Below are 22,182 nucleotides of genomic sequence, written 5' to 3'. Positions count from 1 at the left end.
AGAATGGATGTTTTGGATGCAAATTAAGCATCTGATGTTATCTGCTCTATCTTGTAACTTGGTGTTCTTATATTGCCTCTGTTAATATTTCCTTTTCCCTTTTCCATAAGGTTTCTATGTTTGATTATGACAGAGTAAAATCGTTTTGTTTTATTTTTAAACATAAAATCCTATATTAAAGTAATTTCATGTGAAAATTTCCATAGCACTTAATTTGCTTCTGGTGTAACCTATTATTTAGCAATGGAACAATATGGGAATGGGAAAAACACAATATAAAGTATCTTTTCAGAAATATATCATTAATATACTCCATTAGCTCTCTTTAGATGCTCCTATGGGGCAAGGGCTACGGGAAGGGAGAAGACCTACCTCTCCATTCTTTGGTGGAATTGTCAACTCCATGTACCCATGAGGGATATATTGCTGACTGTAATCAAAGCGGGGCTTCTTCATGAGGTGGGCTCTGACTGTTGAATAGGCTCCATCACATCCTACAATGAGGTCACAAGTGACATCTCTGGGAACTTTGTCAGGTCTGAAAAACAAAATGAACCATTTCCTCCACCAACAAAAACATCTAGTGAAAATGGCAATATATTTCTACTTGGGCATAAAAAGCAAACTCTAGAGGTAACTCAAAACACCCACTTTTACAGATCTCATTTACAGCCTGACTTTATCAGACTTGAATCAACAGATTTAAAATTATGATGGAAATGCTTGTCCCAGACATGGTTTTACCTTTGAAAATGAGAATAACGTACTGCTACCCTGATACTAAAGACAGATGTGCTAGCTCCAGAAGTGTGACAGAATTGATGGAAGAAAACAGGAAAGTCGTCCTGACATGTAGAGGTAAATACATCTATCTGTAAGTGTGAATGGTCACTGTAAGTGTGAGGGGCCTCAGGAGCATCTGCAGGCATGTGACCAGGATTTGTTGGAGAAAACAATCTTGGTTTGAGTAAAGGACACCAGATAATAAGCTTAAGAGCAGAACACAGTTGCCCCCTGTTGACTGACTTCCAGGATTGGTTCTAGAATATCCAAATCTGCAGATGCTCAAGTATTCACATATGCATTTGCATATACACAGTATTTGCATATGTCCTATACACTCACACACTCTCCCAGATGCTTCACTTCTCTCTAGAAATGCTGTGTGAGAGGTTGCATCATCAGGGAGCAAGGGCAAGAGTAAAAGCCTTTGCATGGTCAGCACAGAGGACTTCTTTTATTGTTGTGTTTTCTTGGAGATGCCATATCTGTTTTGGATACTTTTGTCTGAGGTTGGTTGTACCAGTGATTAGAACATCAGTAGATATAGAGGGTTAACTGTACAACTCACAGAGGGCAAAGAAGGGAGGGAAGGAGAATTTTGGATATTAAGACAGAAGTTTAAATTCATGATTCTGGCAAAAGGCAGAAAATGATTTCCTCCATTAGAAGGATGATGATTGGAGAGTTGCAGTTTCAGGAAGCTGACTTTTCAATCTGAAGTGGAAAGGGGGACATACAGGAGGGGATGGCAAGTAGCCCACCCATACAGGGGACAAAACCTGGACACCATCAAATCACAGGAAGAGGAAAGCGCAGAATGAAAGACATGGTGATGAGAATGTACAGATTTTAATGGGAGAAAACAGGGGAGCAGAGCACACCATAAGGGGCTGTTTGTGCCAAAACAGTCCCAGGGAAGACAGGAATGGCTGGGGGCAGAGGGTGGGGCAATAGAGATGAGAAAGGCTTCTAAGAATCTGAGGTAATGCAGCTCTACTGGGATTGGGACATCATTGACCAGGACTTCACTGCCACTGAGAATGAGGACAGAGGTCTGGGCACACACTGCTAATGTTAGAGATATGAATTTACAAATGATTGTGTAACCCTTGACTGATGTCTGGTGTTCCAAGAGTGAGACTTTAAAAAGAAGTCACAGCATGACAAAGGACACGAGACGAGGCTGGGGAGGGCCACCGATTTCTAAGGATGAGAGCATCTGAACAGAGAATGGTGACCCGAGAGTGGAAATTAAGGAGAATTACCAGCTCTGCGTACTCAGAAAGCATCTAGGGACTATTCTCAAACAGAAAGGCCTGGCTGTCACGACTATTTGAATTCTTGCTTCGGTAATCACTTAACTCTTCCAAAAGAGCAAAGAACAAAGTTTGCAGGTAGAGTTCTCCACTCCCACCCCTGGCCTCTGAAGCCCAAAGCCTGAATGGTGATTACCCAAGCACGGTGAGTACCCCTTCCTCGGGACGGCATTTCGACAGCTTATGGCCAAAGTGCACCTTCGCATTGGGGTATGACTCCACCGCTGAGGGAAGAAACAGAAGGTAAACAGAACTGCTTTTCAAATGTAGCTTTACCTAATCAAACTGAAATGCTGGTCATTTGCTTCCAGCAGGAGAGAAAGATACTACTTAGTAATTAACTATCTATTTATTCATGACAGTGTCTTACTATGTAGTACACTCTTTATTTTTTAATTAAAAAATTTTTTTGGTGTTTTTCAGGACAGGGTTTCTCTGTGTAGCCTTGGCTGTCCTGGAACTCACTCTGTAGACCAGGCTGGCCTCAAACTCACATAGATCTGCCTGCCTCTGCCTCCTGAGTGCTGGGATTAAAGACATTTACCATGACACCTGGCTATTATTTTTTTAAAGTCAAGCTGAACATGGTGGTGCATAGGCTTTAGTTTTCTTTTTGTTTATTTTTTAATTTATTGTTATTATTAGTTTGTTCCTTTTGTTGAGACAGGATTTCTCAGCATAACAGCCCTGGCTATTCTGGAACCCATTTTGTAGACCAGGCTGGCCTTGAACTCAGAGATTCACCTGCCTCTGCCTCCCAAGTGCTGAGGTTGTTGTGTGCCACCATATTATTCTTAATATGACATGAATTTGTTAAAATGGTATTTTACAACTGTTTTGTGGATAGTCTAGTATAACTTTTAACAATACTGACAAATGAGAAACAGCTGTTGTCACTTCAAAAATACTCAACTAATAACATTGTACAAACTCCAGCATCCCCGGGATTGTTTGTGTCCCTGGAAAGACATAATTGTCATGTACTTCAAAAGTTACCTTTAAAGCTTGATTTGTGACTGGAAACACTCAGCTATTAAGAATACTCCCTCCAACTTGCATGCCTATCTATCACTTTCTCCCCTGGGCTTCTGGCTCATGGTAGTCCCTTGATATTTGGATACTAAGCAACTGTAAAACTGGTAAAGCTTGTGTGGTGGTGCATGCCTCTAGTCATATTACATAGGAGGCTGAGGCAGGAGGATCCTGAGTTCAAGGCCAGCTTAAGCTATGTAGTAAGACTGTGTCTCAAAAAAACAAAAAGGGATTAAAAAAATAAAAAAATGAACTACCCCCTGCCACTAATAAATAACCTAGTGAAAATTGAAATATATTTCTACTAAGATTAATAATATATTCCCGAAGAGAAATAAATAAGAAGAGAAAAGAAAAAGGACAATTTTTTTTTGTCGTGTAACAGCAGAAATCAGATCTGACACAGTTAGGATATCTTTCTTTCAAAAAATTAAATTTTGTTATACTGGATTACAATAAAGCCACATTTATATGATTAAAACATTACACATGTGGCTTGGCATTTGTGGTCCCAGGCCAAACAGTGCCGTCTTGGGAGGTTCCCAGGGCAGAACATTGTGTAAAGATCTTGAGAACTGCTTTTAGGAAAGGACTTTTATAAGTGTCTTGATACAGGAATTACTGAATGTCCCAACCACATCTGTCCTCTTTTCCTTATTAACATTGAATAGATGAGCAAACCATGAAACACTGGTACATCCAATGTGGGTTCATCTGAGAATGGGGTTCACTTACAATGTTTTCAGAGGGGAGGAAATTAAGTTAGAGAAAAATAAGTATAGTTTATCAGATATGTGGGAAGGGTGGGTCTGTCTCTCTCTCTCCCTCTCCCTCTCACACACACAGAAAGAGAGAGAGACACGGAGAGATAATGCACCATTTTACTAATTTGGAACCTGTGAAGCACATCCTCAAAGAAAACCAGTATGGAAATGTCTGTCATATGCACCAAGACTGTAAGTGTGTGTGTGTGTGTGTGTGTGTGTGTGTGTGTGTGTGTGTGTGTGTGTGCGCGCATTTGTTCTTTAGTATTAGTTGGTGTTCCATATATAATAATAAAGGCAGAAATTGAGTCACTAAAAAGCAGACTTTGGAATAAACAGACTAAAGCTCAACTCTAGATTCTACCACTTGTAACAGTGGGACCTAAGATCTTGAAGCTTTTCGTTTTTTCATTTGTAATGCTGAGATAAACTTAATTCCTGCCTCACATAGTTGTTGGGAGGGTTGTGGAAATCAGTGTGTGTGAAGCACTTGCTATAGGGCCTGGTGCTTCAGTAACAGCTGGCTATTATCTTAGTAAATTCAGAGCATGTTAAACAGGTCTGTGACATTGCTACTCTAATAAGCTGCTTGGTGGTTATCATCTTTCTAAAAATTAACAGGGATGTGTATGGTACACTGGCCCCACTCCACCCACCATCTAGCTGGAAGACAATCCCAAATATAACTAGAGGTGAAATTAATCCTATGGAACATTTAACTTTCTAAAAAAGACAGATGTGTCTACAATATATCAATAAGGGTTAGTTTAAAAGGCAATAGAAAATCAACAAGAAAGAAACCTTCTTGGTACTAGGAATCTAGACAATCCCCCAAGGCTAGTGATGTTGTGGGTCTTGGAGGAAAACCTACAACTACCACTTTACTAAACCAGCATCATTCCTCCTAACTCCCTTCTAACATTTGTCCTTATACCCATAGAGTAGGTGTAGCTCTCACCCCTCATCAAGGAAATGTCTCTTTGTAACAGATGGAGATCATTACAGAAAACTACAGCCAATCAAAATGCAGAGTTGTGGAGCCCTTCTAAAGGATATATCTATAAGGCAGGCCTGTACCTAATGCTCAGGGAATAATGTGGAGGGGGCAGGGAGATCGAAAGAGTCAGCGGACCAGAGTCTGCTGTGACATTAGTCTCCTTGTAGTGTCAGAATTTACACCCATAATGTCTCATTGACATGGTTGCCTAAACATGAGCTGAACAAGGACAACACAGAAGTGGATGGGGAAAGCCATTGGGGCCCCAACCCTACACACAGAACCGTAGGCAAGGCAAACTGAGAGCAGGAGAAATCAGTTGTCTTTCCCAGGTTTGGTGGTTTGAATAGGAATGGCCCCCATAGGCTTGTGTGTTTGAATGCTTGACCTATAGGCACTGGCACTATTAGGAGCTGTGACTTTGTTGGAGGAAGTGTGTCACTGTGGGAGGAGGCTTTGAAGTCTATGCTCAAGCTATACCCAGTCTGGGACACACTACTGTTTCTGTTGCCAAAGGATTAAGATGTAGAATTCTCAGCTCCTTCTCCAGCACTGTGTCTGCTTGCATGCCACCTGCCATGATGTTTATGAATTAAACATCTGAACTGCAAACCCCAATTTAATGTTTTCCTTTATAAAAGTTGCCATGGTCATGGTGTCTCTTCACAGCAACGTAAATCCTAAGACACCAGGGAGGAATGCACCAATTGGTTATCCAAAACCAAATGGTCAGCCCTGAAAATATACATACAAATAACATTATACATACTGAAAAGATTATACTGAGAAATATCTATCTATCTCTCTCTCTCTCTCTCTCTCTCTCTCTCTCTCTCTATCTATCTATCTATCTACCTACCTACCTACCTACCTATCTACCTACCTTCATACATACATACATACATACATACATACATACATATATATATATATATATGCCAATAACAACAACTAATGAAAAATGGTGTCATATATTTGAGAGAGTAAAGAGGGGTATATGGAAGGTTTTGAAGTGAGGAAAGGGAAGGGGGAAATGATGGGATTATATTATCTCAAAAGCAAAAGAAGTTTTTTAAATTAAAAAAAAGGAGATAGTAGAAATGTTTGAGGGGTATGCTCTGCTGGTGGTGAATGTGTTCTGTGTAACAATTGAACTAGCATAATCTACTGTTAAACATAATGAGGACTGAGAGGTTACCAAGGGTGTGAAAGGTACCAGGGGTATGTGGGATAATTAAGTAAACTTGCAGATTTACTTGACTGGTCTGATAGCTTCCAGTTCTTCTTAGTTGCTCAGAGGACAAACTTGAGAGCTAGATCTCTCATGGTTCCTCTTTCTCAGTCCCCTCACACATTTGGCCTCCTTCAGACATGAACCTGCCCCCCCCCCCCCATTCACCACACTGCTATCTAATTTTGCCCAGGGCCTTGGCTAGGCACTTGGGAACTATGACAATACCCTCAAGGTTGCAGCCTCCTTTCAGCCTCCACATTTATCTTCCTGACATGCACATCTAACAAGGCACTGGGCAAGTTGTCTGCTTATGTCTGTTGACTGTGAGTTCTTGATCAGACAATGAGTGGTAGAATTCCAGTGTCTAAGGAATGAATTATTTTCACTTAGATAATTGATGAGATGAAAAGAGACATTGTGGCATAGCCCATAAAAGGAACAGCAACCAAACCCTAGTAAGTCATGTGACGAGCTGAGTAAACAAAAGCATTAGACTTACCAGTCAGTAGATCCTTGTTTAACTTTTCTCTGCTTATGGAAAGGATATACTGTAAGAAAAACAAAGTAGATATTGTTTCTGGAGAAGGGGCAAATGCCACTCTAAGTCACTCAGAAAGAAGAAATTTTCACCATTCAGCAGAAGGTTGTAAACTAGTTTTAGAACCATTTAGCTAAGTAGTATAAATAAAGTGATGATGATGATGATAATACAATGATGATAAACAACTTTAACCAAACAAGTTAAATATAATATCCAAATTTTTAACTTAGATTTACTCCAAGTTTGATTCTAAAAAAGTCAAAACCTTCTCATACCCTGAAAATACTGGTTTTATTAACATAATTTTAACATTATAAATTCCATATTTCCGGCAGAGCTTTCTAAATATGGTTTTTACATTGCTTCTCTAACTGATAACATCAGAGCAAATGCACTGTTTCCCCCCCCAAACCGATCTACTTCCAAGGCCTTCATTTCAGAGAAAACTGTATGTGAAGGTAACATGGGGTAGGGGTGGAGGTTGTAGGAGGACAGCCTTTCACTATGACATACGTTGTTCATTTCAGACTTTGTGGTAAAATGTAGCAGGTTCACTGGCCTATAATGCAATGCACATGTGGTGTCTAGGGACCATAATACTTTAAACATCTGTTAAAAGTGTTTTATTTTTTAGTTTAGTTTAAATGCAGAAAGAAAAAAAATCAAGAAAAATATAAACTGATCTATAACAATAAATCTTAGGTTGCTTATATTTATCATGATACTATTAAAATCACAAAAAGTTAAATTTAATATTAATTGTTTTATAGCAAACATACTTACCATGGACCATGAAAGTCACAGCACAGTCTTATGATTTGGAGTAAATTCATTAAGCATTTAAAGCATATTTTTCCAAATTATGGGATATTACACAGTTTTAACACAAAAATATTAACTTAGGCTTTTCCTCTCATTCTAAAGTAGAAATTTTACCTTAGCAGCAAAATCTAAACTTGCTATAAAAATAACTCAGTCATACCACAGTGACAGTGGCTGGGGAGATGCCTTTGTGATAGGGCAAGACAATGCGGAGGTTTCTCCATCTTGGATTCTTGCTGAGGTGGTTTCCAGGTTAACTAGAATCTGTATCTCCTTGATGGAGAATCACATAGAAAACAACCCAACTCTATCTAGGAACAAAGGCCAGGCTGCCCTATCTAATTATCTTAGCCTTTGTTATCAGGGCTTGTTTGTTATAGAATCTCCCTCCTGCTAACCACTTAGCTTCTATTAAAAGTGCTTGCTTCAAACTGCTTACTCTGCGAAACCCCCGCCTGACCTCAGATGCTGAGCAAGATGCCTGGGTAAGGCCTCTGTCCTAACAATAAACAAACAAACAAACCATGTTCTGGACACTCAGGGCCACACCTAGGTCCCGGTCCCAGACACTTGGGTGTAGTCCCAGGCAGCTGGAATAAAGATTTTCAATTCACTGTAAACTGTGTCTGAGTGATCATCTCAGGTGAGCTTCCCCATAATACTGATGTAAGAAGGCAGACCTGTTCTTTGCCTCATGGTTCTTTTTCCTGTGTCACTAATCACTGCATTTCAGTGGAAACCAAATGTGTGTTCAGACTGTGAAAGGCCAAGGACTACAGCTCATGGGTAGTACTTGTACAACTTGTACAAGGACATTAGGAAATGTTCCAATTGTAAATATTAATTTAAATTAATGTGGTGAAAATAGTCTTCGCATTTGTGCTGTGGGAACCAATAGACCTAGAGGTCCAAATGGCTGCCTACACATCTCTACCATTCACTCCCACTGTTGGGATGGTATTACCTCATAAGCAGGTGTCAGTGCTTTTCCTGTCACAGTCCATGCCTCCAACACATATTCCAAGAGGCTGATCCCTCAGGGAACGAATAGCAGTAAAGAAGTTTAAAGATACAAAGTGGCTCTTATGACAAAAATTAAAGTCACTTTAGAGAATTGATTTGGAGATATGTAATGTGATTCTTTAAATGCAGACCATTTCAAATACGACAAGGGAAAGCAGTTTCTCTCTCTTCAATGCCCTCAGAGGAAGATGCCCCCTGCTAGGGGAGCAAGGTATCTTAACTTTGAACACAGAAGCTTAGGAGCTTTCCTGAAGCTTTGATCACCTCTGTGTATTACACAATACCTTGACAGTTCCCAGGTTCGTCTAGGGAGGAGAGGGAAATGTCCAAAAAGCCAGGAGGCATCTGTATATGGTGTGGGAGAAGGGGCCAAGAGACCAGCTAGAGGAGGAAGGGGCAGGGAGGGTTTGAGAAGTCAGCTTTGAACATTGTGGGTATATAAACTGTGTTTTATGCTAAGGGCATCATCCATGGACAAGAAGATTCATTTTTTCCCTTTCTCCTCCTTCCTCCCCCACTCTCTTTTCTTCTCTCCTTGCCTCCCTCTCCCTCGGTCTCTCTTTGTGTGTGTGTATGTGTCATATATTTGTGTGATGGTATGATTGGAAGCCAGAGGTGGGTGTCCTCCTTTCTCCCCCTCCACTTTCTCTGCTTCCTTCCTCTAAGATAAAGTCTCTTCCTGTCCCTGGAGCTGTGCTAGTAGCCAACAAGACCCAGTGATCCTCCTGTCTCTGTACCTCATGACACTGAGATCACAGAGATAATAGGTGTGCCTATACTTGGCTTGTTATGTGTATGTATTTATGTGTATGTATGTATCTGTGTGATTGAACACAGGCAGCCATGGACATTAGAAGAGAGTGTTGGATCCCCTGAAGCTGGAATTACAGATGGTTATGAGTTTCCCAGTGTGGGTGCTGGAAATTGAATTCATGTCCTCTGGAACAGTAGCAAGTGCTCTTAACCATCTCTCCATGCTGAATGCTGTGGATTTGAACTCAGGGCCACATGGCTGCACAGTAAGTGCTGTTACTCACTGGACTCCATTTGATACATGTTATTTTTAGGAAGTTTTGTGAGTAAAGACTGAGAAATGGGTGGCTTTTGTGTCTGGATCTTGGTGGTAGCCAGCTGGGTGAGAGGGATCCAGGTGCCAAAAGGCTGCAGAAGCCAAAGAAACCTGGACTCTCTGAAGATGTGAAAAAGTCTTGGGGTCACAAGGAAGACTGCACTTCCTCAGGCAGAGCAACTGAGTGCTTCAAAGTAACTTGAAGTAGTTCTTAAAGGGCAAACTGGCCTTTGAGTTTGACTAAAACATGACAGATATCAATGCAGTTGTGTAGAAACTGAAGAATGAGGGTGGCTGGAAACTTAGCATTCACCCAGCTTGTAACAACTGAGAAATAGCAGCGGTGGTGGGAAAGGGAGCATTTCCTCCCTACTGTAGTGAAGGCTCCACAATTGGAAACTCCCACACACACCTGCTCCCTCTTGGTGAATCGATCCCCACCACAACAACTGAAGAAAAGTATCGTGCCCTCCTGTCCCAGTCACTTTCCTCTTCTAGTTTCAGTGGTATTTGAACTATATCTTCTTCTGTCCACCGATACGTGACTGGCCAGGGCTCTAGGGTGGACTTGGCTGGATAGCTCTGCTTCCTTAGGATGTTCCATGGTAATACAAAAGAATAGTGAGATGATATCACGAGTCACTTGGCATAGAACCAGACAGCAATGGGGCTATAGGCAGTGCTGCCTGGGCTTCTGGGTCACATCCCTGCAAAGAAACTTGCTTTCTTTTCTCATTCAAGTCTGCAGGCTCTTCTTCTTCTCTAAAGCGTGGTTCAAGTTCAATAATTCTAAAGATTATGCTAGAGTGAACTTACATGTCTTCTCCATCAAACCCCTGAAACGCACTTTGCATTTCAGATTTAAGACTTAGGAATGAAGTCCTGCCCCAGCTTTTCTCCATTTGAACAGGGTAATTCTATTTTGCTCGTGATTTAAAATTTCTACCAAGTGTTTCAGATTTTACCTTCTCTGTAGCCTTTCTATACGCTACAACTTCCCCCTTTTTCCAAGTCAGCCTTCATTTTCTGACCATACCATACAATACGCTTCCCTTGTCTTATTTTATTGATGTCTCTTCCTCCACAAACCAGATGGCTGTCCCTTGTCCTTCAGAAGAATGTGAACCTTACTTGGGCTCTGTGCTTCATAAGGCATGGCTTTAAAAAAAAAAAAAAAAAAAAAAAAAGCAAACTGGGAATTCCCCTCTTGTTGATGGATGTTTGGGGCCTTCATCCTCTCTGAAAGAAACAAACTCAAAGGGTATAATTAGATGTAAATACATTTTCTCCAAACTATGAATGTCAGCATGTAAAAGACAAGAAAAACACAGAGCAGGATAATGGATTTGCGTTCGAAAACATCACCATCTGTTGTTTGAGGAATTATGAAGTACTGAAAGCTTTTCTGGTTCATTCTATATATTTTATTATAAGCAAATTCAGGGCAAGATGATAATTTAGGGGAAGGCAACTGCAGTGCAGTGTTTCCCAGTGTTGTTCTTGTACATGATATTCAACAACAAGTAACATGGTAATTTTCTCTAATTGAAAAGGAGGTAGAGGGCATCCTGAACAGCTGGACAGCAGGATCCACACACTGAACAAAAAGTGGCCTCATGATGAGATTAATAGGAGGAGCTTAGTCTTTGTCATGATGGGTGATATCAGTTGGGCCCTGGATTGAGCATCTGTGAACTATCTAACAGGTATATGTGTTTGTTCCTGGCCTCTAGATTGTGGCTGGAGGTATCAGGGTTAACAAGCAAGAGGCACATTGCAAGCATCAGGCTCAGTTAGCATTGATGCATAATCCACTGCCTCTAACATAAACCTACCTGAGACTTGTTCCCATAGGGAATTGCAGACTTCTTTCCTGACAGAGAGTGGATCATTCTCGCTCTCATGGGCACACCTTTGGAAACGATCTGAGAACCAGAAACATCCATGTTTATCACTGAGACAACACCACAAGAATTAAATAGATGTGAATTTAAACTATATTTTTCAGTTAAACCTCTAAAGGGACCCAGGAAGCCTAATGTGGTTGAAAAGTCACTCAGTCACTACTTTGCTCCAGAGTATGTCAGTGTTTCTTTGAGTTGTAAGAAAATGAATGTTTGTCTGGCTTAAGCCAGATATCACAGACTACAGGAATGGTTAGGTGTTAGAGGTACTGAGTTGGGGGGCTTTTCTTATGACTATGGGCAGGGTCACTGTGAGGAGGAAAATGCAATCCTCCATGGTGTCTGTTGTATTTCCTTGGTGTGAACTCTCTGGTTAGAGGTAATGTTGCATGTGGCAGCAAGAGGCCATGCCTTCAAGTTCCTTTTCTGACTTCCCTCAATGATGACTATACCCTGTGGCATGAAACAAAGCTTCTCCTCTCCTAATTTGCTTTTGATCAGAGTGTTTCATCACCGGAAAAGAAACTACAGCACCCCTACCCAGCCAATCAGAAGTCCACCTTCCTGTGAGAGCCCAGTGTGAGACATGATATCTGGTGGGATTGTAGTGTCATGTCTTTGACTCCCCGCCCCCATGCCTCAAGTCTCCACCCCATCATGTGTTAAGGGTTTACTAGCTTGTCAAGTCTGGAATTTTCCAAGCTTTTGCTGAATGAATTTTCATATGCAGCTCACCAGTATCAAATGTTTCATAATTGAATTGATATGGAATTGTTGAAAGACATCAAATATGTTCATCTCCATGAAAAACTTAGGAGGGCTAAGGCAATGGCCTAGTAAGAGTGCTTGCTTTTTGAGACTGTGGACAGGCTTTTGGATCCCCAGTGGCAAACTCAAGTGTCAGTGAAAGATCCTGTCCCAAGAGGATAAAGCAGAGAATGGCAGAGCTGGATACCCAACAACTTTGTTTGGCATTTGTGAGTACTAGTGTGGGCATGTTCACCCAACTCATACATGAACACCTAGATCTATATCACACACATGCACGCATGCATGCACACACACACACACACACACACACACACACACACACACAGATACACGGGCACTCATACACAAAAAAATTTTTTAAAGAAAAAAAAAAACTGCATCAACAATGTACCTGATCTTCCAGGCCAATGGCCTTCAAGGCCTGCCGTCCTCTGTAAGAAAGGGCCAAGTTAATGCTTCTTCCTTGTGTAAACTGAGCCACTCGAATATCTAAAACAGGAAACAGACTCTGTGTTGCACATGCTTCCTCAAATGTGGCCAAGGAGTATGCAAATCCTTGCATTTGAGCAATTTTTCAAGTCAGAGTCAAGTTAAAAGACTCAGTAACTTGTCTAAAGATAATACCAGGTGTGAATTAACATTCAATTAAATTTAGATCACTGAGACTTTAAAAGTATTCTAATATTTCTTACATCTTAAATTTCCTTTATTAAAACTTCTTTTATTCAGAAAATTTAAAGAAATAGATCAAGCAATTGGAAACTCTTCCCCCATTTCCCATTACCAACTTACCTTCCCTGGCTTCATACACATCAACTTGAAAATTCCTCTTTGCAAGAAAGCACGCATTCAATGCTCCAACCTAGAAATCAAAAACAATCTTTTTCAAGTCTTGATTGGTTCTGTACATACTCGGACATTTTGGTGGAAAACTCACTATTGTGTATAGATGGATATATAGTCCATTCATCGCATTGACTTAGTTGTAGTCACTGCTCAAAAAGATGAAAGGCAAGATCAGTCAGATCATGTACGTCTGATCTTGTAAGCCTATAATCTAGCTGAGGCAGGAGGTTCTTAAGTTCAAGACCTGCCTTTGCGATTTAGGAATAGCCTGTCTCAGTATCAAAAGTGAATACTACCTTTGTCTAGCATGAGCAACATTATGACATCATTTCCCAATAATGTAAAGTAACATAAAAGAATAAAACAAAATAATCAGATTAATTCAAGATTAAATGGTATACTTGTAGTCATAGGTTTGGCTTTCTTTTTTTCTGCAAAGGAGGGGACAGGTGTTGGAATATTTAGAGAAGACCTTTTCATAATCTAACACATAAGAAAATACTCTGCTAGCATCCCAAAATGGCCATTATAAAGGGATGAACAAGTGAATTCTGGTGTATTTACAGAAATGTATAAGTAAAAAGTGAGCAACAGATGATTCATACTATGTGACATTCTTACAAAAATGATACTAGAGACACAATTATGGGTATATGTATATGTATATATGATCATATGGCATGAATATGATAAAATATTAATTAAAAGGAAAATACCCATGGCAGTGTTCCAGTGGGAGAGGAAGAAAAAGTTAGTGGAAGTCACGGGAAAATATTAGATCTTGTGTTGAAGGTTGGGCTGGCAAGCACTTATTATTAACAATTAACTAGCAGCAACAACAAAAGCGGTAGCTAGGAGTACCTTCTTCAAGTCCAGTCACAACAGTATATTGAAGACTGTGAGAATGCCTGTTCTGTGTGAGTGAGGTTCAGATGGAGCTAAGATGAAAACATAGGCATGTATGTTCAGTCTGGTTCTAAGGCTAGGGATGCAGGCTTTACCCTCTGAAGTGTTTTCTGGAGAAAGTGCATAATTTGGAATAACTGTCAGTGTCATCTTCAGCTGTTAGGTGGCAAAGTGACTAAGAGACAAGAAGGGATACACAGATATGTGATGTGTAAGCCACTCCAAGCCTCCCAAGACTCTGTAGAGGCATAGCTGGATTCCTGTCTCTATAAGGAAGGAAGGTGGGAGAAGGAAGAAACTGGGCACACTAAGCAGGACCTCAGGAGGGTAGCCCCTCTTAGGGACATGGACATTTATGAACTCTTTTTGTATTTGTTCTAAAGCCCTCCACCAAGAGCCTACAACAGTAAACGAGGAGTAAATGAAGTGTGAGGAATAAAATTTTGCATGTAGACAAGACTGGGTTCTGTGAAATACTTAAACAAACAACAACAACAAAAAACATCAAGACCAATAGAGAGATAAAGGCAGAGGACATAAGAGTTAAAACTCTAATGAAACCAGAGCCTTGAAAGATGGAGGAAGGGTCATAGAAACATCAAAAGTGCTCTTGACCCCATGGACAAAGGAAGAGAGACTTCCACAACCCATCAAAGTCCATCCCACCTGTTGTAAGATGGCTTAGGGATGGAATGACAGAGAGAAATCTCAGAGCCTCAAGAGTGGGAAGGAAAATGAATGGTCACACAGAGGACCCAGGTTAAACAAAATGGGTCACAAAATAAAAGCAAAGTTAGGAATCTGGGGGACAGGTATGGAGGAGGGAGGTGGGACAGAGATTACAAAGGGTGGGAGTAAACGGTGGGAGAAGAGAGTGAGTAGTATGCATTTCTACCAGGAAATTTTCAGAGAACTAACTTAATAATAAAAAATGTCTACAAAAGAAAATGTGTACACAATGGAATGCTATTTAGCTGTAAAGGAAAATGCAATTAGAGCAGTTACAGGAGGACAGATGGAGTCGGGGATGATTCTATTAAGTGGAGTAAGCAGGATCATGAAGACAAACAGCTTTTTCTGCTCATATACAATACAGATTTAAGTAAGTGTGGAGGAGGCATGCATGAAGGTAGGAAGGGAACTGTGAAGGGGGGAGAGGTCTAAAGGAGGGAGGGGGACCATCAGGGTAATGGGATGTGTATGTATGTCATAAGAACAGAAAGGGAGCAGGGAGGCCAGCAAGAGGCAAGGCGGGAGAACAGGGATGGAACCATGTGAAGGATGAACAAAAACGAAGTATGATGATATACATATTGTGAAAATGTCACAAAAATTAATTTCTTTGCAAAAAATTTTAAAATATCAATAAAAAACTGAATGGAGATTTATCTTAGTATTACTAAAATAAGAACACTGAGGAAGGCTAGCAGCAAGTCTTCTACATGTACATATCAGTAGCATTTGTAGAAATGATAGACCCACATGACACACTATAAAGCCCTTGAACTAACATTACATGAGCTTTGCTGGGTTCTATGCATCAGGGATCTTTCTTTCAGGAGAAGTGAAAGTTCCAAGTGACCTGATTTTGGCAGTAGGAAGGACCAGGTGGAGAATAATGTAGAGATCTCTGTGTGAGGCATACAAAAAAAGGACGGGGGCGGGGCAGAACAGTTGAGTTCAACACTCTGGATTTAGTTTTAAGCCAGGAGGAAGAAATTGGGGGAAGTAGAAGCCAAGGAGACAGAAGTTGAGGAGAGCCACTAGCTAGAGGCAGACACGCCTGTGCCTCTGGGCTGTGCACACTCTCCAAACTGATTTTATACTGGCTGTAACACAGTAAGATTTCCAGTTCAAGCAGTAATGCTTGAAACCAATTTAGCATTAACAACGTTTTGAGTTTGGAAATCATTGTCAGAAACAAACACAGCAATGACAGCTGAGGAGCTTCAGGGCTTGTGTAGGAAGTGATTTCACAGCAGAGTAAGAGTTTGAGTGTTATTCAGGGGAGAAATCCACAGACAACTGGCTTATTTTGCTTCTACAACTGTATGTGTATGTGGGTTTGTTCCCTCCCTCCTTGGATTTCTGAGATGCATAAGGAGACTTCATTGCTGTTACCCTTGAGTAATTCATCAATGTACAACAGCTTTCTATCTTGTCTCATCCTAATTACCCCAGATGTTTCCCTGAAAAACTTCAGGATGTTTGTTTTGAGGTAGGAACTTGTTATAACCTGGGCTTGCCTGGAACTTTTCATCCCTCCTGGGCATCCCAGTGTTGACTACCAGCATGCACTACCATGCCAAGCATGATGGGTCTTTCTAAATCATAGTTTATCTTCTTCCTAAAATCCTCCCAAGGCCTTCAAGCGCAATGTAACTTTAAATATAGTCTTCTTCCCTGATCCTCTACGACACTAGGCTCTGGCCATGCCAGCTTTGTATCTCATGGAGGTGCTGGACCTATCTTGTCAGAGACCTGTCCTTGACCACACTACAAACAGAAACTGCCAAGACCCAATACAAGCATTGTCATGTTTGCCTTATTTGTGTAGCTCCCTGCTGTCTTGTTTCCTTCTTTATTGCCTTTTCCCTCCCTAGAATACCCACTCCTTTATCCATAATACCTTAAACACCATGGGCAGGGATACAAGCATTCTGATTTTGTTCAAGAATTCATAGGAAAAAGTTAGATCGAGGCCTGGCACCTGACAAGAGCAACACACAATGATCTTCCTTAATGCTTGGCTTTGCTGAGACACAGGATCTTACCATGAGTCCCACATAGGCTCACTCTGCTCCCCTGCCTCAGCCTGCCAAGTCCAAGCATTATAGATGTGGGCAATTTTTAGGCACTTAAAAATTTAGATACATTAAAGAACCTGTCATACCCATTTTCTTGCAAGCAACACAGTTTTATCATTCCTTTTATGGGTGAATAACACCCGTGTGTGTGTGTCATTTTCCTTGTCCACTCATTTTCTGGTGAGTACCTAGGCTGAGTCTGTAACCTAGCTGCTGGGAGTACTGGAGCAGTAAGCACAGGCATGCTGGTGTCTTTAGAGAGAGCTGACTTGATTATTTTAGGTATAAACCGAGAAGTAGTATAGTTGGATTGTAGAGAGGTTTTATTTTTAATTTTAAGGAACCTCCATGTGATGGTTTTCATTAATTGAATATTTTTATCCTATCAGAATTCTACTGAGAAGGAATAATATAGTTTTTTTTTTTTTGAGGGGGGATTAGCTTTGACTTTAAAAATATGGTACACATTATCATTCCTTCCTCTTCTTGGGGGCAAAAAAATCAACACAATCTCACATCTTGCTAGGTCTAGTGACAGCCCTGTCACCTCACCTGCTGGGGTAAAAAGGGGCTCACTCACCATCCTGACACACTGGAATTGCCAAGTAATTTTGGTGAGCAAATGTGTTATTTCTCACTTATCTGAATAGCTAGTGAGTATCTGATAGGTTTTAAAAAACTATTAATTTCATGTGTTTTGACCCTTTCTTCTCATTAGAGAGTACTGAGTTTTTAACCAGAGTGGGGCAAAATGCTTTTATTAAAATAACCTAACACACATAGCCATGTTTGGAAGCAAAATCAAGTTCGATTTGTTTTATTTTCGTTTTTTAGGAAATACTAAACCAAAACAACAAAGAAAACAGATATCCTTATACTTAGTGGAAATAAAAATACCTTTCCCAGAAAGAACAATTTAAAACAAATGCTATTACCCATATTTATTGCCAAGATGGCTGTCAGTGAATGGATGGATGAAGACAATATGGTACACATTCACAATGGGGTAGCGTTTAGCCATAAAGAATGAAAATTCTGTTGTTTTAAAATGAAAATATGTACTAGGTCATTTTAATAAAATGGGTGGATTTGGAGAATGTCAGGATAAATGAACTAATATAAATACATAAAGACAAGTACTACATATTCTCTGTCACATATGAAAATACCGACACACAAAGGATAGGAAACACAGAAGACCTAAAAAATTTAAGAGATTGAGAAGGAGGTGTAAGAGAAGGAATTGGGTAAAAAGGATAGATAGGCATGATTAGTCCATGGATATGCATATATGGCAATATCAGCAATCATTGTGTAAATAATTATAATAAAAAGCAATGCCATGTTTATAATAGGTGTATTTAAACATTAAAAGGTTTAACTATTAGAATCAACAATCATTAGTGAGATTAAAAAAAAAACAAAAAACAAAACAAAAAACAAAACAAAAAACACTCGAAAAGCAATACACATCTGGACAGTCTTACCAAACCACCGCCGATAACAGCCACTCTTTTCCCTTGAGTGTCAGATGAGGCCATAGCTGTCCAAACACCTCTGCTCAGGTTGGAACTCTCTGTCCTACATGCTGGTGTTTTGCGATCTTTTTTATTGCCAGAAGCCCAGAGCCTTAGGGAGCCAGCAGCAAGGTTTGGTCAAAGCTCACTTCCTTTGATAGCGTTTAACTCACTAGCGGCCCAAAGTTCAATCAGCTCTGCTCTCCGAGACAATTCATTGAGATAACCAAAATTTGAAAAACCCAGCCATGCTTTTAAATTTTATTTTTAAATAGCAGTCTTGGGGCTTTCCTTCTTCTTTTTCTTAGGCATCTGTTAGTTTCATTTTCATTCAAAATATGGTTATGAATGAAACTTGTATTGTCTGAGGTTCGGAAGCATCTTCCACTTCTCAGAGAGTGAGATGACCTGGATTCACAATTTATTCCTGCTGCTAAGACAAACCAAGAACCTGGCCTTGAAAGGTCCTCGTGGGCTGGTTGTCTTCAACCTGTCCCTGCTGGGAAACATTCTTTTGCTAACTTAATAGTTGCCTATTTGTAGATGTGTAACCAGCAGGCCACATCTTCTCTTTGTTGTTGTTGTTGTTTTAGCACTGGACTTTAGACTCTAGCTTGTGCCTTGCCTTGGGCAAGACTGTAAACACACTGCAGCTCTAGACTTGCATCTCAATTCAGGGCATCTCATCACTCTTGGACTTTGGAGATGTTTATACGTGGTTTGGGGGGGTGAGTATTTGTGAGTTGTGCTTCTTTTCTGGGACTTATTATGGTGTAAAATAAAGTGAAAGCATAAATGAGGTTTGATTTCTCTTCAAGTTTTGGTCAGATGGCAAAGAATTCACATGGTGGCGACTGGAAGGAAATCCCCTCTGGTGAGTATGATATACATGCTAGTAAACCTCTGAGTATTTATAGTAGCTAATCTATCACATGGCACGAAGTTAAAGACACAGCAAAGGCACACAGGGAAGGGCAATTCTAGGAATTCTGTCTCCTTGGGAGCCCTGTTCTTTTGTTCAGAGACAAGCATCTAGCAGAGGTTTTGCTGTGTGTGTGGATTACCCTGTTCCTCTCCAAGCCTGGTGTCTTTCCCTCCCCTTCCCTCTTTTCTTCTTTCCATACTTTCTCACCTGACCCCACTTTCCCCCTCTTTCCATCCCATTTACTTTCTTACAATTAACAACTTGTAACTCAAGAGTTCTTTAGTATCAATACAGGGAAAAAAACAAACAAACAAACAAAAAAAAAAACAAAAAACAAAAACAAAAAAAAAAAAAAAACAAAAAAGCAAACTGTCTTTAGAGGAGCTTTTTAAAAGTTTACCCAAAGAGGTAAAGTACTTAAGTATGGAATTATGGAATTCCAGAAGGAACATATTGCTAGCTTCCCAGAAGTTTGCCAGCCCAGGCCCCTCAATCCCTTACAGAGTGGCCATCATGACAACATCATCTTCTTCTTGTTTTTGGTTGTATGATATGTACCATCATACATGCACCTAGAAATAGTCTAATTTTGTATCTTTTTAAACTTTACAAAAGTGTGTGTGTGTGTGTGTGTGTGTGTGTGTGTGTGTGTGTATACATGTGCCGAAGTTTCATCCCTGGGAATTGAATCCAGGGCCTCATGCATGCTAAACACTCTAGCTACAACTGAATATATTCTCAGCCCTGTTTTGTTGCATAGCTTACTTCTTTTTCTCAGTGGTATGCTTCTTAAGATCCATCTGAGTTTGGTCACACAGCTGTGGTTTGTTACTTTTCAATGTCATATTATTACTTTCCCTGTGTTGCCATGTTCTGAAATTGTGAGTAATTTTGGATTCTTGGTACAGAACTTACTATGTTCTTCTTGGGAAGATTATGTGTTCTGTCTTTGCCCCTGGAGGTCCAACATTTCATTAAAATACTTTGCTCTGGCTCATTCAGATTTCCTTGGTCAATGAAATGTTCTCTTAAAAATGTAGTTGTATTTTTAAATTATGTGTATATGTGAGGGGCATGAGTCTCTTTCCTCACTGCTAGATTGGAACCCTGGACCTTGTGTGTGTGCTTTACCCCTAAACTATTATCCTAGCCTCAGAATGATTTGAGCAGACGTGAAACTTTTTGTCAATTCTGCCAACTGCGAATTGAGATTTAGAGCAGAAGAGAAAACCGTTAGGTTTGCACTTGCCTCTTAAAGCAGGGCAGAGGTCATAACCCATAAAGAACAGAGTGCAAATAAATCAGAAACACAAACAAATCACTAAGTGTCAACAAGAACAAAGCAGGTCCCTATCATCAGACAAGTACCAGTTTAAAAAATATAATTCTAAGCAATGCAAAAACATGTTTTTACATAGATATAAGGTTGTACCCTAAAATAAAGAGGTACAGTGCCAACTACTAATGAAAAGATTTTAAATGCATCTTAATTATTGACAATAATGAACTAAGCCACGCTTTCCCACATTTCAGTCACTTGTATTCTGCCTTCCCTACATGCTTCACCTTTTGTTCTTAACTATTTATGTCCCTATACATTTTACTTAACTAAAATGGTACTTTATATTGCTACTACAAGTAGAAAATTACTTTCATTAATAAACAGAAATTAAAAGTTAATAGTTGGGAGTTCTTGGATATCAATGTTCTCTTTGTAAAAAAGGACCATAGTGGGTACTATCTTAAAACTTACCTTTAGTATTTAATGAATTAATACATTTTAAATGACATATACATCTGTAATCCCAGCCCTGAATCATCAAGGCAGCAAGAATGCAAATTCAGGGCCAGCCTGGGAACAAAATAAAAACCATAAAAGGAAAAAAGAAAAATCTCTTGAATATTCTATGTGTCATAAGTGGTTGTTAAAAGAGTAAATATCCCACTCAGTCAAAGCCCATCATGGGAGATTTAAAAAAAGTTAAAGAGGGCAGTAGGAACTCGAGGTAGGCTTGAAACAGAAATGAAGCAAGCAAACACACTACTTTGAAAAAGAACTTAAGGGCTAGAGAGATGGCTCAGAGGTTAAGAGCACTGGCTGTTCTTCCAGAGGTGCTGAGTTAAATTCCTAGCAACCACATGGTGGCTCAGAACCATCTATAATGAATATCTGGTGCTCTATTCTGGCATGCAGACATACATGCAGACTGAATGTTGTATTCATAATAAATAATAAATCTTTAAAAAAAATAAAAGAACTTAAAATAACAAACAGTGACACAAATAGACATCCTTGGGTCCTGGAGATAGCTTAGCAGGTAAATGCCCTTGCCACTAGGCCTAAAGACCTGAGTTCATTCTCTGCATTCACATAATGGAAGGAGAGAACAAATTCCCACAAATTGTCCTATATGTGTGTGCTGCGGCACCAAAACCCAAACCAAACTCTCAATAAAACGGTAAATAAAAATTTAAATTCATGAGTAGAATACTATTAAGTTAAAAAGATCAAGGCTACATTCCCAACACAAGATTCCGAGTCAGAAATAGGCTTTAAAATGGCTTTTGTTTTTGGACAAGACTTTCATTATGTAGCTCTGGCTGTCCTGGAAGTGACTGTGTAGACCACACTAGCATTTAACCCACAGAAATCCATAAGCTTGCACCTTCCTAATGTGGGGTTTGATGGGAGCACCATCATGCCAGGCCTGGAATGAAGCTATAAAACCATTATTTGGGTATTAGTGACTGAAGCAACATAGACGGATGAACTGGAAGGACACATGTTAAAAGACAGGAAAATCGACAGACTCCAAAATGACTATTAAAAGTAACCTTAAGTGGTGGGACAATGAATAACTAGGTCCTTGTCTAAAGCTCACCATACTTCCTAAAACTTCTAGGAAGGCAGGATTTGAAAGAAAC

General features: G+C 40.0%; 1 protein-coding gene across 2 annotated transcripts in view; it reads right to left on the bottom strand.

Annotated features, from left to right (window-relative positions):
- The window catches only part of Kmo (kynurenine 3-monooxygenase), a 36,961-nt gene that overhangs the window by 14,719 nt on the left and 60 nt on the right, over positions 1-22,182 (bottom strand). Inside the window, exons 1-7 of one of the 2 annotated variants that reach the window (XM_051186368.1) lie at positions 18,303-18,529; positions 13,049-13,118; positions 12,648-12,745; positions 11,417-11,506; positions 6,626-6,674; positions 2,236-2,323; positions 373-538 (exon numbers count right to left, since the gene is read on the bottom strand). In XM_051186368.1, the coding sequence (XP_051042325.1) occupies positions 373-538; positions 2,236-2,323; positions 6,626-6,674; positions 11,417-11,506; positions 12,648-12,745; positions 13,049-13,118; positions 18,303-18,356 (615 nt within the window). In that variant the 5' untranslated portion in view covers positions 18,357-18,529. Of the gene's footprint in view, positions 1-372; positions 539-2,235; positions 2,324-6,625; positions 6,675-11,416; positions 11,507-12,647; positions 12,746-13,048; positions 13,119-18,302; positions 18,530-22,182 lie in introns of those variants that run through there. The other variant, XM_051186369.1, reaches the window with a different exon arrangement.

The sequence above is a fragment of the Phodopus roborovskii genome, unplaced genomic scaffold (genome assembly GCF_943737965.1).
Source record: "Phodopus roborovskii unplaced genomic scaffold, PHOROB, whole genome shotgun sequence".
Classification (NCBI taxonomy): domain Eukaryota; kingdom Metazoa; phylum Chordata; class Mammalia; order Rodentia; family Cricetidae; genus Phodopus; species Phodopus roborovskii.
Note: the sequence above shows the minus strand (reverse complement) of the source record. Positions and strands in the feature narration are given on the sequence as shown.